The 12,915-nt window shown below is 38.7% G+C and overlaps 1 protein-coding gene across 3 annotated transcripts in view; it reads left to right on the top strand.

Moving 5' to 3' along the window:
• Positions 1-12,915, top strand: part of MAP2K1 (mitogen-activated protein kinase kinase 1) — a 79,260-nt gene extending 66,345 nt beyond the window's left edge. For all 3 annotated transcript variants that reach the window (XM_067555536.1, XM_067555534.1, XM_067555535.1), the window contains 6 exons: positions 1,955-2,079; positions 6,011-6,218; positions 6,533-6,597; positions 9,323-9,384; positions 10,504-10,549; positions 11,967-12,915. In XM_067555536.1, coding sequence (XP_067411637.1) covers positions 1,955-2,079; positions 6,011-6,218; positions 6,533-6,597; positions 9,323-9,384; positions 10,504-10,549; positions 11,967-12,080 — 620 coding nt within the window. In that variant the 3' untranslated portion in view covers positions 12,081-12,915. The remainder of the gene's footprint in view (positions 1-1,954; positions 2,080-6,010; positions 6,219-6,532; positions 6,598-9,322; positions 9,385-10,503; positions 10,550-11,966) is intronic.

The raw sequence follows: 12,915 nt of genomic DNA, 5'->3' as shown, positions 1-12,915 counted from the left end.
GGGAATCTACCTTGGAGAAAAGGCTTTTCAGTAAAGCAGTAGGTGTATTATCGTTCCTGGGGGATCTCCGTGGAGCTAGGAATGGTGTGCATCCCTGTGGATATGCTGTTGGGGCTCTTCCTAGGAGGAAGAGAGAATATAGTGGGGGTGCTTCACTGTACATTCGTTGCAGGAGGGAATAGAGTCATATGTGACTCCATTCATATTGAGATCTGGGGATCATGCTGTGGTCCCATATTAGGTCAGTGTGTGGATTTGCTGTGACTTAAAGCTAATTCTGAGTTCAGTGTAATTACTCTGACTTGACACTACTGTAGCTGAGCCCAAGGAGTTCTGCATGTCATTACATGTACACAAGGCATTGAAAAAGCATTTATCAGTGTGCCTGGGCATCTTCAGTGACCTGTTCTAAAGGGGTGATGGAACCAGAAACAGCAACAAGAATTTCAAAAAGCAAAAAATATTTCTGGGCTGTTTCTTTTAGAAATAAAAAACCAATTACTTCTAAAAATATATCCCACACCTCTATTTCCTGGTCTCTGTCTCTTTTTAAATCCATTGTAACCTTTTACACAGAGTCCTCCCTATTTTGAGGTGCTGTGTTAGCATCAGCTTTCCAAAGATTACCCTGCTTAGGGACATGAACTGCAGACTGACTCCTTATGGGAGCAAGCTGCCTGGACTATGTTGTGTATATATATTTTTAACTGAAATGAAGAAAATGTGCTTGGGGTGGGAGCTGCTAAGGCTGCATGTGAAAGAAAATGTGCAGCAGCAATATATAAAACAAGATTCTGCTTCAAGCACGCTGTGCATACTGTGTTTGCTCAGCTTGAGGTGAAGCACCCAACTTCCTGAAAACTATGTTAGGCTGTGTCTAGTCTATCCATTTTAAGTATTTCTGAGGCTTTATCACCTGCTATCTAAGTACTGTCTGCTTGCTAAAGGTACAGAGTATCTTTTAGCCAGTTAAAATGCATTGTATAGAAAAGATATTGTCAGCACAAATCTTTCCCCACCTGCCTTTTTAGCAGTGCATTGATTTGAGTGAGTAGGATATGGTAACTAACAAGGAGTTGCATTCAGTGTGCTCTAGGGTCACAGATATACAAACAGGAATTCTGAAAGTTCAATCACTCCCTAAATCCAAACCAATTTATAACCACCTTTTTTTTTTTACTCATTGGTGGCATTCCTTTGCAAATGTGGCTGCCTGCTTCATAAGCCCTGTAATTCATTGGTAATGGCTCCAGGTAAGTAGTCAATTATATTGAGAAATTTCTTATACCTACAACAAAAAGATTAAAAGAAATGCTCCCAGCACTTTAGTATTTGTAAGTAGTTGGTTATTAGTTGCCTAGTTACCTAAGACCCTCATTAGGCTTCCATTTAAGGAACTGTGCTGAATGTAAAATCTGAGTTTTTCTTCCATCTCAAGTAAACTTGACCTCAAACTAAACAGTTAATTTACGTGCAGTGTTTCAATATCAGAATTGTGCTCAGCTTAAAAGAGCCCATTTACTCTGATTTTTTTTTTTTTTTTGCTAAGGATAAGAAATTGCGTGTTTTTACATATGCACAAATGTTTTTATCAGTTTGGGATGATAGGACACATGGTTGCATTTAATTTAATGATTCTAGTAAACTAAAAGGTATAGATTATTACTGAATTTTTATTGAATATTCCTAGGCAAAAAAAAAAAATGCCATCAAACTGGAGTTAAATTTGAAAGTAAAATTGAAAGTACATTGGAAAATCATGAAATTCTGACTGAGGTTTAAATTTAAACACAAACCTTTTGCATCTTCCAGGGAGGGGAAGGGAATCATATTGGAATTTTAAAGGAGAAAAAAGGGAGACACATGGTTACTCCCACCTTTCATGTTATTTTCATTGTCAAATATTCCCATTTTATATATCTATATCTATATCATCCATTCATTTGTTTTCCAGATGTTAAACCATCTAACATTTTGGTAAACTCTAGAGGTGAAATCAAGCTTTGTGATTTTGGTGTCAGTGGACAACTGATAGATTCAATGGCAAACTCGTTTGTTGGGACACGGTCCTATATGTCTGTAAGTACAGATCTTTTAGCTCTGAGTTTATTATGCATTGTGGTATAGTTTTTGGTGAAGAAACCGCTTCTGCCATCACTAGTTATTTACGATTATTACTCCCTTATTACCTCACTGAAGTTTTCAAGCATCATATCAAAGTTCACAAATGGATTTTATGTTGCATTGCATAACTTATGAGTTGGAGTCATATAACATTGCAAAAGGGATGAAATCCAATGAGCTAATACTTTTGGGTTTTGTGTAAATGCATCTCCCCCCCCCCCTCAAAAAAAAAAAAAAAGCACTTAAAAAGCACTTGTTCTCCTTACATAACTCTGTCTTTTTTTCTCTACCCTATTCCTCCCAGAATTTCTCACTGTTGCTACAATTGCAAGCCTAGGCAAGTTGCTGTCTTCACAAGAAAAAATGAGAGTCCTGTAGCACTTTAAAGACTAACAAATTTAATTTCTGCAGGCATAAGCTTTCGAGGGCTGTAACCCACTTCGTCAGATGTAAGGAATAGAAATCAGATAGGAGGTATATATAGACATATCCAAGGATAAGGAACAACAATGGGGAAGGTAGATATAAGCAAAGTCCATTCAGTTAGCGTAGTTGAGGCCTATTCACAACCATTGATTAGGAGGTGAGAATGTGTGAACAGTGACAATTACTTCTTGTACTCCCACCATTGCTCTCACTGGGTGAGCTAAACCAGTGGGAAATTTGAGGGGGAAAAGTTTAATGTAGACAAGGCTTAGTAGCTAGTGTGGGACTACTTTAGTGGGTGTTCTCTTTTGAAATCTAGCAATCAGGAGAAAAGTGCTATTTAAAGAAGCACTGTGTATCATGTGGCAACCAGCGTAAGTATGAATTGTGAATCTCTGTCACTGTAACGTGTGATGGTATTTATCAATTTAATGCAGGTTCTATTAGCCCATAAAACCAGGGTTTTCAGAGTTTCTTCTGTAGCTATGAAATTGAACCTGGACCTAAAAACAGAGGGGGAGAAAAAAGGTATATCGCTCATTCTACTCAGAATAGATCCTGCTTTTCAGGATGCTGGATACGATCGTCTCCATTTGTCCTCTGATGAGGTGGGTGTCAGATTAGAAGTGAACCTTCCACTCATGTTCCAAACTTGAGGTTTGGGGCTGCTGTTAAACAGCAAAAAATTGTCACAGTTCCTCATTTTTTGCCCCTGGCTCTGGTGCTTTGTTGTGTTGTTTTTCTTCTGATCAGGAACACCTGAAGAGCAAAGTGCTGCATAGCTTCAATTTCCACCGACATGTCACTTCCACAGGTTTGAGGTCAAGCCCAACCCCAGGGCATTGTATTTCAGACACCAAGTCATTGTGGTGATTCAGCTTATTCTCTGCAATAGTGTTTGAAGTTCATTCTTTTGCAGGCAATTATTAATGTTGCACAGTGTCTCTCTTAGCAGTTTTTCAAACCATTGGTGAAGAGGCTTTGCTGGACCATGATCATCTTGCAGGCAACATCTGATTATGATGTCTCGTCTATACAGTGAGATTAACTTGGAACCATTTTCTATCTCCTGTCCACTACACATGGTTCTGATGCACCTAGTGCTATATAGGTCATTTTCATGGCTACTTCCATGCTGCCTGCTATTTTTTATTCATTCGCTTTTGTTTTTCATCTAATACACTAGCAAACACTAGAATGTATCCCCTTTTGGGGTGTCTTCCTTGATGCCCTGAAATCTGGTAGGTTATCTAAAAGGGCTATGGCTCCAACTCAAATGAGACATTGGAGAAGGTCTAAGTATGGACTCCAGTAAATAGCACATAGTTAATAAAGTACCAATTTTACCCTTGTCATAGTGGTTCATTATTGATTAAAGGGTTTAATGGCTGTAGACCACTTTTGATATCTTATAGGAATATGAGACTGTAAACTCAGTTTTCGAGGTCTGAATACCTAAATGTGTTCACTGAAGTCTTTGCCCTTATGGAGAACTTGAAGTCCAGTAAACACGGGGGGGAAGGGGGAGGAAGAAGGCAAAATTAAGTTTGTATTGAGCCTTCTCAAAGAAAATCATACATATGGGAACCATGTGGACTGATTTTATATACTAAAACTGCAAGAGGGCGCGTGTCTTCAACCTTTACCATTGTTGGGGTTTTTTGGGGAGGAGGGAGGGAAGGTGGGGGAGGTGGCTTGACTAGTTAGAGTGTGACTGTAACTAAAATGCATGTTTCATTTCCCCAATGTGTGATTCAATTTTAAAAAACAAAAGCATATTTTTAGTTGATGCTGTGCCATCTGTTAGAGAAGCTCTTACCTACATACTTCCCATTTGCTCAAAGGTTAGGTTGGCATGAGTGTGTATACAATATATGCTGCGTCTTTTAATCTTTACATAAGATTTTTTCCCCCCTCTTTGTCCCTTCTGTGCTCTTTCCTAAGCAAAACACAATCCTAGTAATGTTATATTTTCAACATCTGAATGGTTTTGAATGTGCCCATCCCACATGGAAACTATTTGAAATATTTTCCTACTTTGTTTTTATACTTGTCAATAAAACACTCCAGGAAACCTACACACTCTACATTTTACAAGCCAAATGTATGTTTGAATAAGACGTACTCTCACTTTTGAAAAACCTTTTTAATAATTTAAATGTTTTCAGAAATAAAAATAAGTATTTTGAAAAAGAAACATCTGAAATCGGAGTTTTTCCTTTTGCAATAAATTCATTCTCCGCATTGATAAGTATTTCCTTTTATTTAAAAAAGCTTAGATAAGTCAGTGAAATTGTTCTTTTTGTTAAGAATAAATATTTTAAATAGTATTTTAATACTCATGACCAAATGATAACTGTTTGCTTATTCCATTAACTACAGGAGTTGTGGTATACATTTCACCTCTCCTGAGTCACGCTTTATAGCCAGAGTTGGCAAATTATTACTTTGAAATGCAATAAATAGATGCACATTAGTGTGTTCAAGCACCAGTTTCATTATGGAAAGGAAAGTTGGCCTTTTAAGGGGGTTCAGGGTCCATTTTCTATCTTGTGCCTAGTTTCTGCCCAGAGCAGAGGCATTCTGGGACTGGTAATTCCACAGGCTATATGGGAAGTGTTGGCTGTGCAGCAGTGCATACTGGGAAAGGGAGATGGAATTTAAGTCTTTTGCAAAGTACACTACTGCACAGCCTACAGTTTACATGTGCCTTGGAGAACAAAGCTGGGTGAGGTAATATCTTTTATTGGACCAACTTCTTTTGGTGAAAGAGACAAACTTTTGAGCTTACATAGAGCTTTTCTTCAGGTCTGGAGAGCTGTCAGTCTGAGAATGCCTGTATTCTGGACAGAAATCTGACGTAGGTAGAGGCTGGACCTTGAACCATCTTAACGGAATGGCTTGCTTGTGACATTTAGAAAATCTATAAAGGTTTCCCCTCTCTCTCGAGGAAAGAGTGAATCATAATTGCCCAAAAATAATTATTATTTTCTTATTCTTCAATTTACATAGGAGTTCTAGCAATTAATTCTTTTGCAACATTCATATGCTAGCTCAAACACCATTAGTATTTTCTGTTGCAAAAAGTAGTAAACCACCATTAACAAAATGTTCTAAATGCTTAATTCAAGGCAAATTTCTATAAATGTAACTGAAGTGGGCATCTGAGTTGTGCTACTGACTGCTGGTGATTCAACTCTGTTTTTATTTTTAGATTGTGGTGAAATTGTCATGATGGTCTTTAATTGTTAAAGATTAGGGTACCCAAGGTTTATGGAACTTATGAGAGTCCATATTCCAGACATTTTAGTCAGTTATGGACTTACGACTGCCATAATGATTTAAAAAATAATCACATTCATGTGCTCAAGTTTTTATTTTATCCATCACTCTTTCCAGGTTATTGCAGTGTGTGAGTTTCTTTCCTGTTACAGTGTTTTGCCTTTTTTTTTTTTTGTAGCCGGAAAGACTCCAAGGTACTCATTATTCAGTGCAGTCAGACATCTGGAGTATGGGATTGTCACTGGTAGAAATGGCCATTGGCAGATACCCAATTCCCCCTCCTGATTCCAAGGAGCTGGAGCTGATGTTTGGCTGCCTTGTCGAGGGAGACTCTCCAGTTTCTGAGACTTCACCCAGGCAAAGAACACCTGGCCGACCAATGAGCTGTAAGAGACTGATGCATTGTGAGGGTGTGAAAGCAGAATGGGTTTGATAGGAGGAATATGGGGCCCAAAGATGCAGAGGGGCGGGGTATGAGGAAACCCAAATTCATGCTGTCCCCTTCCAGCTCCATGGGGATGCCAGGAAGAAGCTATTAAAACTTTGCTGCCTTTATCATGGAAGCCAATGCCTGTACCCTTCCCCAATGGGACAGTGTGTTTGAAAGAGCAAAACTGTAGAATTGTCAGACACTGAATGTTTGTAGAACAAGTTAGAAATACAAGCTGTTTATTTTTCAATATATGTAATCCATTTCCAGCCTATGGACCTGACAGCAGGCCGCCAATGGCAATCTTTGAACTTCTGGACTACATCGTCAATGAGGTAAACAGCTGTTTACAGCTATCAGAACTCCCTTTTAAACTGTTAAAAATGAAGCATTCAAGATTTTGGGGTCCAGATTTAAGTTTGGGGTTTTTTTAGTGTATGTTGTAAACCAAGCCTTTTTAACCCCCTTTAAAACTCATCCCTGGTGCAAATGCGTTGGCTTGAATGAAGTTACACCTGAGATAAATTTGGCTCAATTCATTGCAACCTAAGATCAGCCTTTAAATAGGTCTGTGGCGTTCCACTGTGGGACACATGGTTAGGAGAGACTGAGGCAAAGAGCAATATTAAGTGACTGCATAACTATCCCTATCTTTGTTTTACCTTTCTGAGCCATTGACATTTTATCGCTATAATGGTTTTATCTATAACACAGAGTTTAGTTAGAATATTAGATTGTGTCAATTTTGAAGCATGGTTTTTGTTTCTAGGACAAAAATACCTGTTAAAACTTGTTACCAAGATTTTCGCTGAATTCCACAACTACAGTTAAACTCATATAATTCCAGTGCTTGTCTTTATTGCATCTTCCTCTGTGTACTGGCAAGGGCTGACCTGTCATAAACAAGAGACCCATACTAAGGGATCAATAAACTACTAACTACCACAGCCAAAGAAATTAAATATGATTCCAGGTGATTCGTGGATAATTACCAGTCACAGTTGATGGTTGGTTCCACTTGGGTACTGAATTTTAACTGGGTTACTTGTTATGCTATTGTACTTATTTCTAAAAGACTGAATTCCTCTCATGTTCCTATTTCAGAGACGTTTACAATACCTTTCCTTTGTTCAGTGGAACAGACTTAACATTGGGTATCATTGTAGAATCTTACCCTTTGGACAGAAAATGATGTTATAACATCAAGGCTCATTTTTTCTATGACCTGATATTTCGCTTCAGCTTATTCCTAGCTACACTGAGTCTTCAGACACTGGGCTAGAGAATGGCATTATTATGGATACAAATGAACATGTATGCAAGCACACACAAAATTGCATTTTCATCATCCTCACAAATAAAATGCTTTGTGAATGTTTTTATAAGTTTTTACTAGTTATTCATGTTCGCAATCCAGGAGCAATGTATTTAAAAAAAAAAAAAAAAAAAGTTTCAAAATCCAACTTGCTGCCAAGTCCATGACCCTTACAAACACTTCTCATTCCATAGTTGATGTGAGTGCACATGCATTACCATGGCAACACTAAGTATATGTTTTCATTCTTGAAATCCAGCTGGTTTTGGCTTACTTATTACATTAAGGCACTGATTGTGCAAATACTTACGCACACAGTTACTCATGTATATGAGAGAAGGCCCACTAAGTTCAATAGGGATCTCATGTGCATGAAGTTACTCGCTAGGTTGGAAGTGTTTTTCATAGATGTGTAGATTAATTGTAATCCAGTAATTAACAGCATGGAGGAGAAGGCAGTGTCTACACAGCTTTACATAAAATAACTCTTCTCGTACCACAATGCTTGGATTTTAGATAATGATTTTGAATGCAGAACCTCACCATACTAATTCTCTGCAGCAGGATATTTAAATTAGGCTAGAAATGTTATGCAAATAAAAATATATAAAAGGCCTGCCTGCTGAAGGATGGCAATGTACAAATGGAATTATACAGTACATACGTGCTGGAAGACGGCTTGAAGCCCTCATTGTTGTCAGCTATACATAGAAAAATGAATGTGAGCTGTACATGGTGCTTAACGGCATCTGGGTCAGTCATCGCCAGGTAAAATTTCCAATGAAGGGAACTGCCGTGAGGCACATACATCTAACATGGCGACATTATAGAGTTTGCTTGTTACCTTTTAAAAACAGACTCTTCCTTCAGTGCCGTAATGCGGGTAGGAGTGCTTTCTTTTAATAAAGACACTCAATATGCTTAAGATTGTACTATGGCATTGAATCACTGCCTATCGTTAGGGACAGCTTGGAGTAACCCCACCCCAGCGAGAGCCTCAGGAAGTCTCTGGTTAAGAATGTCACATGGACTCATCCCACGCAGGGTTAGAAAACACAGAACTTAAAATGGCAGCATTTTGTCTACCTTGGCTGCCATTGTTGGAGCTGTACCAGTGGTGGCAACAGCAGGAAATGTGAAGGAAGAATCCTCACGTAATCACAGTGTAAGCGGGTGCAGCCAGCCAGTTCTGCTGGCTATTGTGGATCTGGGGTAGAGCTTTGGCCCCACCTCCTTTGCAGAGACTAGTGCAAGCAACAACACTAGCTGTCAGCATTCATGGACTCAAAGCACAAGGACTCCACTGTGCTGGGTGGCAAAGTGGAGAAGCTCCTTCCCTCATCCCCTGTGCTCTCACAAGAGGTGGGAAAAACTTGTCCCTAAACGTTTGAATGGACAGTGTCCCAGTTTGTATAATACACAATATGGTAACATTTCCTCCTAGGCCAAATGTCAACTGAGCACCTATAGTTCAGCCATTGCTAATGCCATTCCAAAAATTGGCCAGCGGTGGATTCTAAAGCGTAGTAGGATAGCAGCTTTCCCCTCTGAAACCACTGATCTGCAGAGTAGAGTCACCCTGTCCTTGCTCCAACGCCTCAGCCTTGAAGGATTGAAATGTTGCCTTTGTGCCACTAGGCCCAACAAGCTATATAGAGACTTATAACACAAAAATAATCAACCCCTGAGATATTATAGCATCACTCATTCCTTTTCCTTTAATCTACTGTTGATTTTATTTTCAGCCACCTCCAAAATTGCCCAGTGGTGTTTTCAGTCCTGAATTTCAAGATTTTGTGAACAAATGGTGAGTATTTTATGTGGTGCTAAGCTTCAAAGGGACCATATTTGGGACATCAATTTTGCTTTTACACATTAGTCAAAAAATGTATTTGCTTTAAAAGGATCCCAAAGCTAAGGGATTAGTTCCTTTGTGAACTCTGCTACTTTGTGGAGCTGTGAACAAATGTTTCCACATAGTGGTCTGTATGTAATGTCAACTGCAAAAGGGAATATAGTACAAACCTGGGGCCTGATCCTGCAAACTCTTACTACTGGGTGTAGTGCTTACAGTCATGAGTAATCATATTGAAGCCTTCCAGGTTAGGAAGCACTATAACACCAAGAAGGGTTTGCAGGATCAGGTACTGAATCGTCACACTTCTGTGAACCCAGGCCCCCTTTTGGTACCTTGGTTCTGTCTCCTCACAGTGATTATTTACACTGGAACTTCCCCCCGTTATCCAAACTTGTGTCCCGCATGACCACTCCAATAATCAAACTTGTGAATTGGGTGTGTTTTATGTGGATTCACTTCCTAGTGAAATTTTACACCTGAAATATTACCTTTAATTTTTAGCTTATATTTAACAAAACCAGAATCTTGGGTTTAAGGGGCTGAGGCATCTTGACTAACTGCAGATGCAGCATTTTCAGCTCCCAAGGGAAGGATGAGACATGAACAAAGCACACGGTGCCAGCAGCCCCTTACAGCTGGGAGGCTCAAAGGGGTCAGATGGATGATGGAAGGGATTTTCAGGGCTGAAAGCATCCATGTTTTGCACACTGAAAATTCAGTTTAACACAGAAATCAGAGGAATCCTTGCCAACTGGGTTCCTGTCATATTCCTGCCCTCACAGGAATATGCACACCGCACAATATCCAGGACAATTTCATATATGAAGTTACAACCTGGAGTGAATTTTGCTATCCATGTAAAATACCTAAAAAACCAGTAGTTGCTTAGACCGTTAAATGTATTGGTGAGAATTGCACCGCTATAACACTCAGGGGTACAATAAGAAAAACGTAGCAAGGACACTGAAAAATTGATCAGCCCAACCTGTCATTGGTAACACCTGTCCTTTACAAGAGACAATTAAGCAATGCTTTGACATTTTCTATTAACATTTTCTGTTTTCTTAGCTTAATAAAAAATCCAGCAGAGAGAGCAGATTTGAAGCAACTCATGGTGAGTGAAAGTTCTTTGCTCAATTATTAAGAGATTCTGCTCCTTACTAGGTAACCCAGTACTTTAGTTCTGTGCAGTTTGGTCCTTCAGCAGACACCAGGTAGAATTCTCAGTTCACCTGAGCCAAGAGGGAGGCAAAGGTCGCTTTAAGCCACCTCTTCACTTGTTGCGATCCTGTGGTCACCAAACTGGCTCCTAGCACTAGTTAGTCGGAACAGTACCTAGGGACTATTCTGCCATCTTGGTGGAGTGCATCAGTCTCCAGCTCTATTCTTTTCTGTCCCAAGAACAGCTCCTCGAATCTCCTCCACTGCAGGGGCCAGGAAGAGTTGACATGAAAGATGGCCATTCCACGATTCTCCCATGTTGCAAGGATCCTCAGCTACCCCATAAAGACAGCTTTAAGGTCACTGCACTATTCTAGTTGTGCACTGAGACCTTAGCAGGACTGAGAATCCAGCTAGTTGTTTTAGGCCCTTAATTTGGATCATGTTAGGTACTGTCATTTTTAAATCCGGTATCTTAATAGGAACATATTTCTGATATTTATTCATTACAATGACAGATTATTCACCTCTTAAACTTCCCCGGCGCTATTTAAGTGGGCTGTAAACAGAATGGTGTCTCTGCTTTAATTTAGTAATGAATTTTATAAAATATAGTTGGTTATTTTCAGAGACAGAGACAATAAGTCCATGTTCCTTTATCATGGCTAGTCATTATCAGCTGGAACATCTTGGACTGTTTCTGGGGAACACACAGCTTTCCTTTTTTACCATAAGAGTATTTTTAGAAGAGCCAACAACAAATGATATAGCAAATTGACAGCATTCTCAGTCCCTAATCCTGCAAGTTATTCTGCATGGGCAAACTCCATTCACTTCTTGCTAAGTAACTTGCAAGATCAGGGCCTTAGTCTGCAGCAGAAAGGGAAGATGAATTAAGACTTCCTCTCGCCCAACCCTAAATGTAAATCATGAATGTGAAGAGGTAACCAGATTATTTCCACCACTTAATATTGAGAAAATTTAGCACTATGTATAAAAGGTGAAATACTCAGTGCACTGAATGGCTTTACCTATCTTGGGTAATTGTGATTCAAATTTACTACATACTAAGGTGATTGTTTCTGTAATCAGACACCATATACATGGTGCATGACAGTGTTTCTCTACAGTGTTTTGTAACCCATATTGCTTCATTATATTAGCATATAAAACCTGAAAAATGAAATGGATTAATCTGTTCTAATCAGATTATGTTGAATGCAAAATATAAGGACGAACAGCATGAATGGTGAAAGTAAATTAGACTTTTAAAGTTGTTACAATGTTAATTTATAACACTTTTGTTTTAATCTGTGTCTGGTTACCTTGTTCTTTAGCTCATTCTCTTTCCTTCTGTCTCTTTATTATAGATTCATATTTTCATTAAGAGATCTGAAGCTGAGGAAGTAGATTTTGCAGGATGGCTTTGTTCAACTATAGGCCTCAACCAGCCTAGTACTCCCACGCACGCAGCTGGAATCTGAATGTTGAGAGCAAACTTTGTACTGTTCATCTGTTAAAACAATGCTATTTTGGTCTCATTTCTCAAGCTTGTATCTGTTCAAATATGTATTTCACCTCTTAAGGAAGGAAGTCTGTTCTAGCATGTGCCAAATTCTGTTTGTTCTAAAATTTTGTCCTAAATTAATTGGTATTGTATTGTATTCCTTTTACTTAACTGACCAAAATGTGTGAGATGTTGAAATTACAGTGCGTGCTGATTAAGTGAACATGGATATTCTTTTGTAATGGAAATCTCACTGGGGGTATTTAGTCCCACATTGTTTGAGCTCTATCAGGATTCCTTGTAAATTGGTGGTTCTTCAATCATGCTTAGCTAGTCTCCCAGACAAGGCTGTTAGAGATCCTCCTGAACAATATTTGTCAAGCATGCTTTCGCTGTTACCAAACTGTGCATCTCAAAGTTAGTCATAATGGTTCTGATCTTGCTTTTGAGTAGAGAACTCTTTCAAGTTAAATGGGCAAGAGTCCTGTATTGTCATAATACACAGGACATCATGACAACTTGTAGACTTCTGTTTATATTTCTATATTTATTTTTAAGTGTATTGTCATATTTGGGATTGTTTAGTGGTGTCTTCTTTAATTGGTATTTTTTTAAAAAGTAGCTTTTTTGAATGTCCTACAGAATCAAGAGCTAAAGGTACATCAGACTTGCTTCCTTTTAACCCAACTAAAGAAGACTTATGACAGCCGTGTGTATAGTGTCTAAACTGTATGAAAATCCTTTTAATCACTTTATTCTTTCAGATAGCTAGCAGTTTAATCTCTTATACTAATAAATATATTATCAAGTAA

Source organism: Emydura macquarii, unplaced genomic scaffold, assembly GCF_026122565.2.
Source record: "Emydura macquarii macquarii isolate MOO-44397 ecotype Brisbane River unplaced genomic scaffold, CSIRO-AGI_Emac_v2 contig_1644, whole genome shotgun sequence".
NCBI lineage: Eukaryota > Metazoa > Chordata > Testudines > Chelidae > Emydura > Emydura macquarii.
Note: the sequence above shows the minus strand (reverse complement) of the source record. Positions and strands in the feature narration are given on the sequence as shown.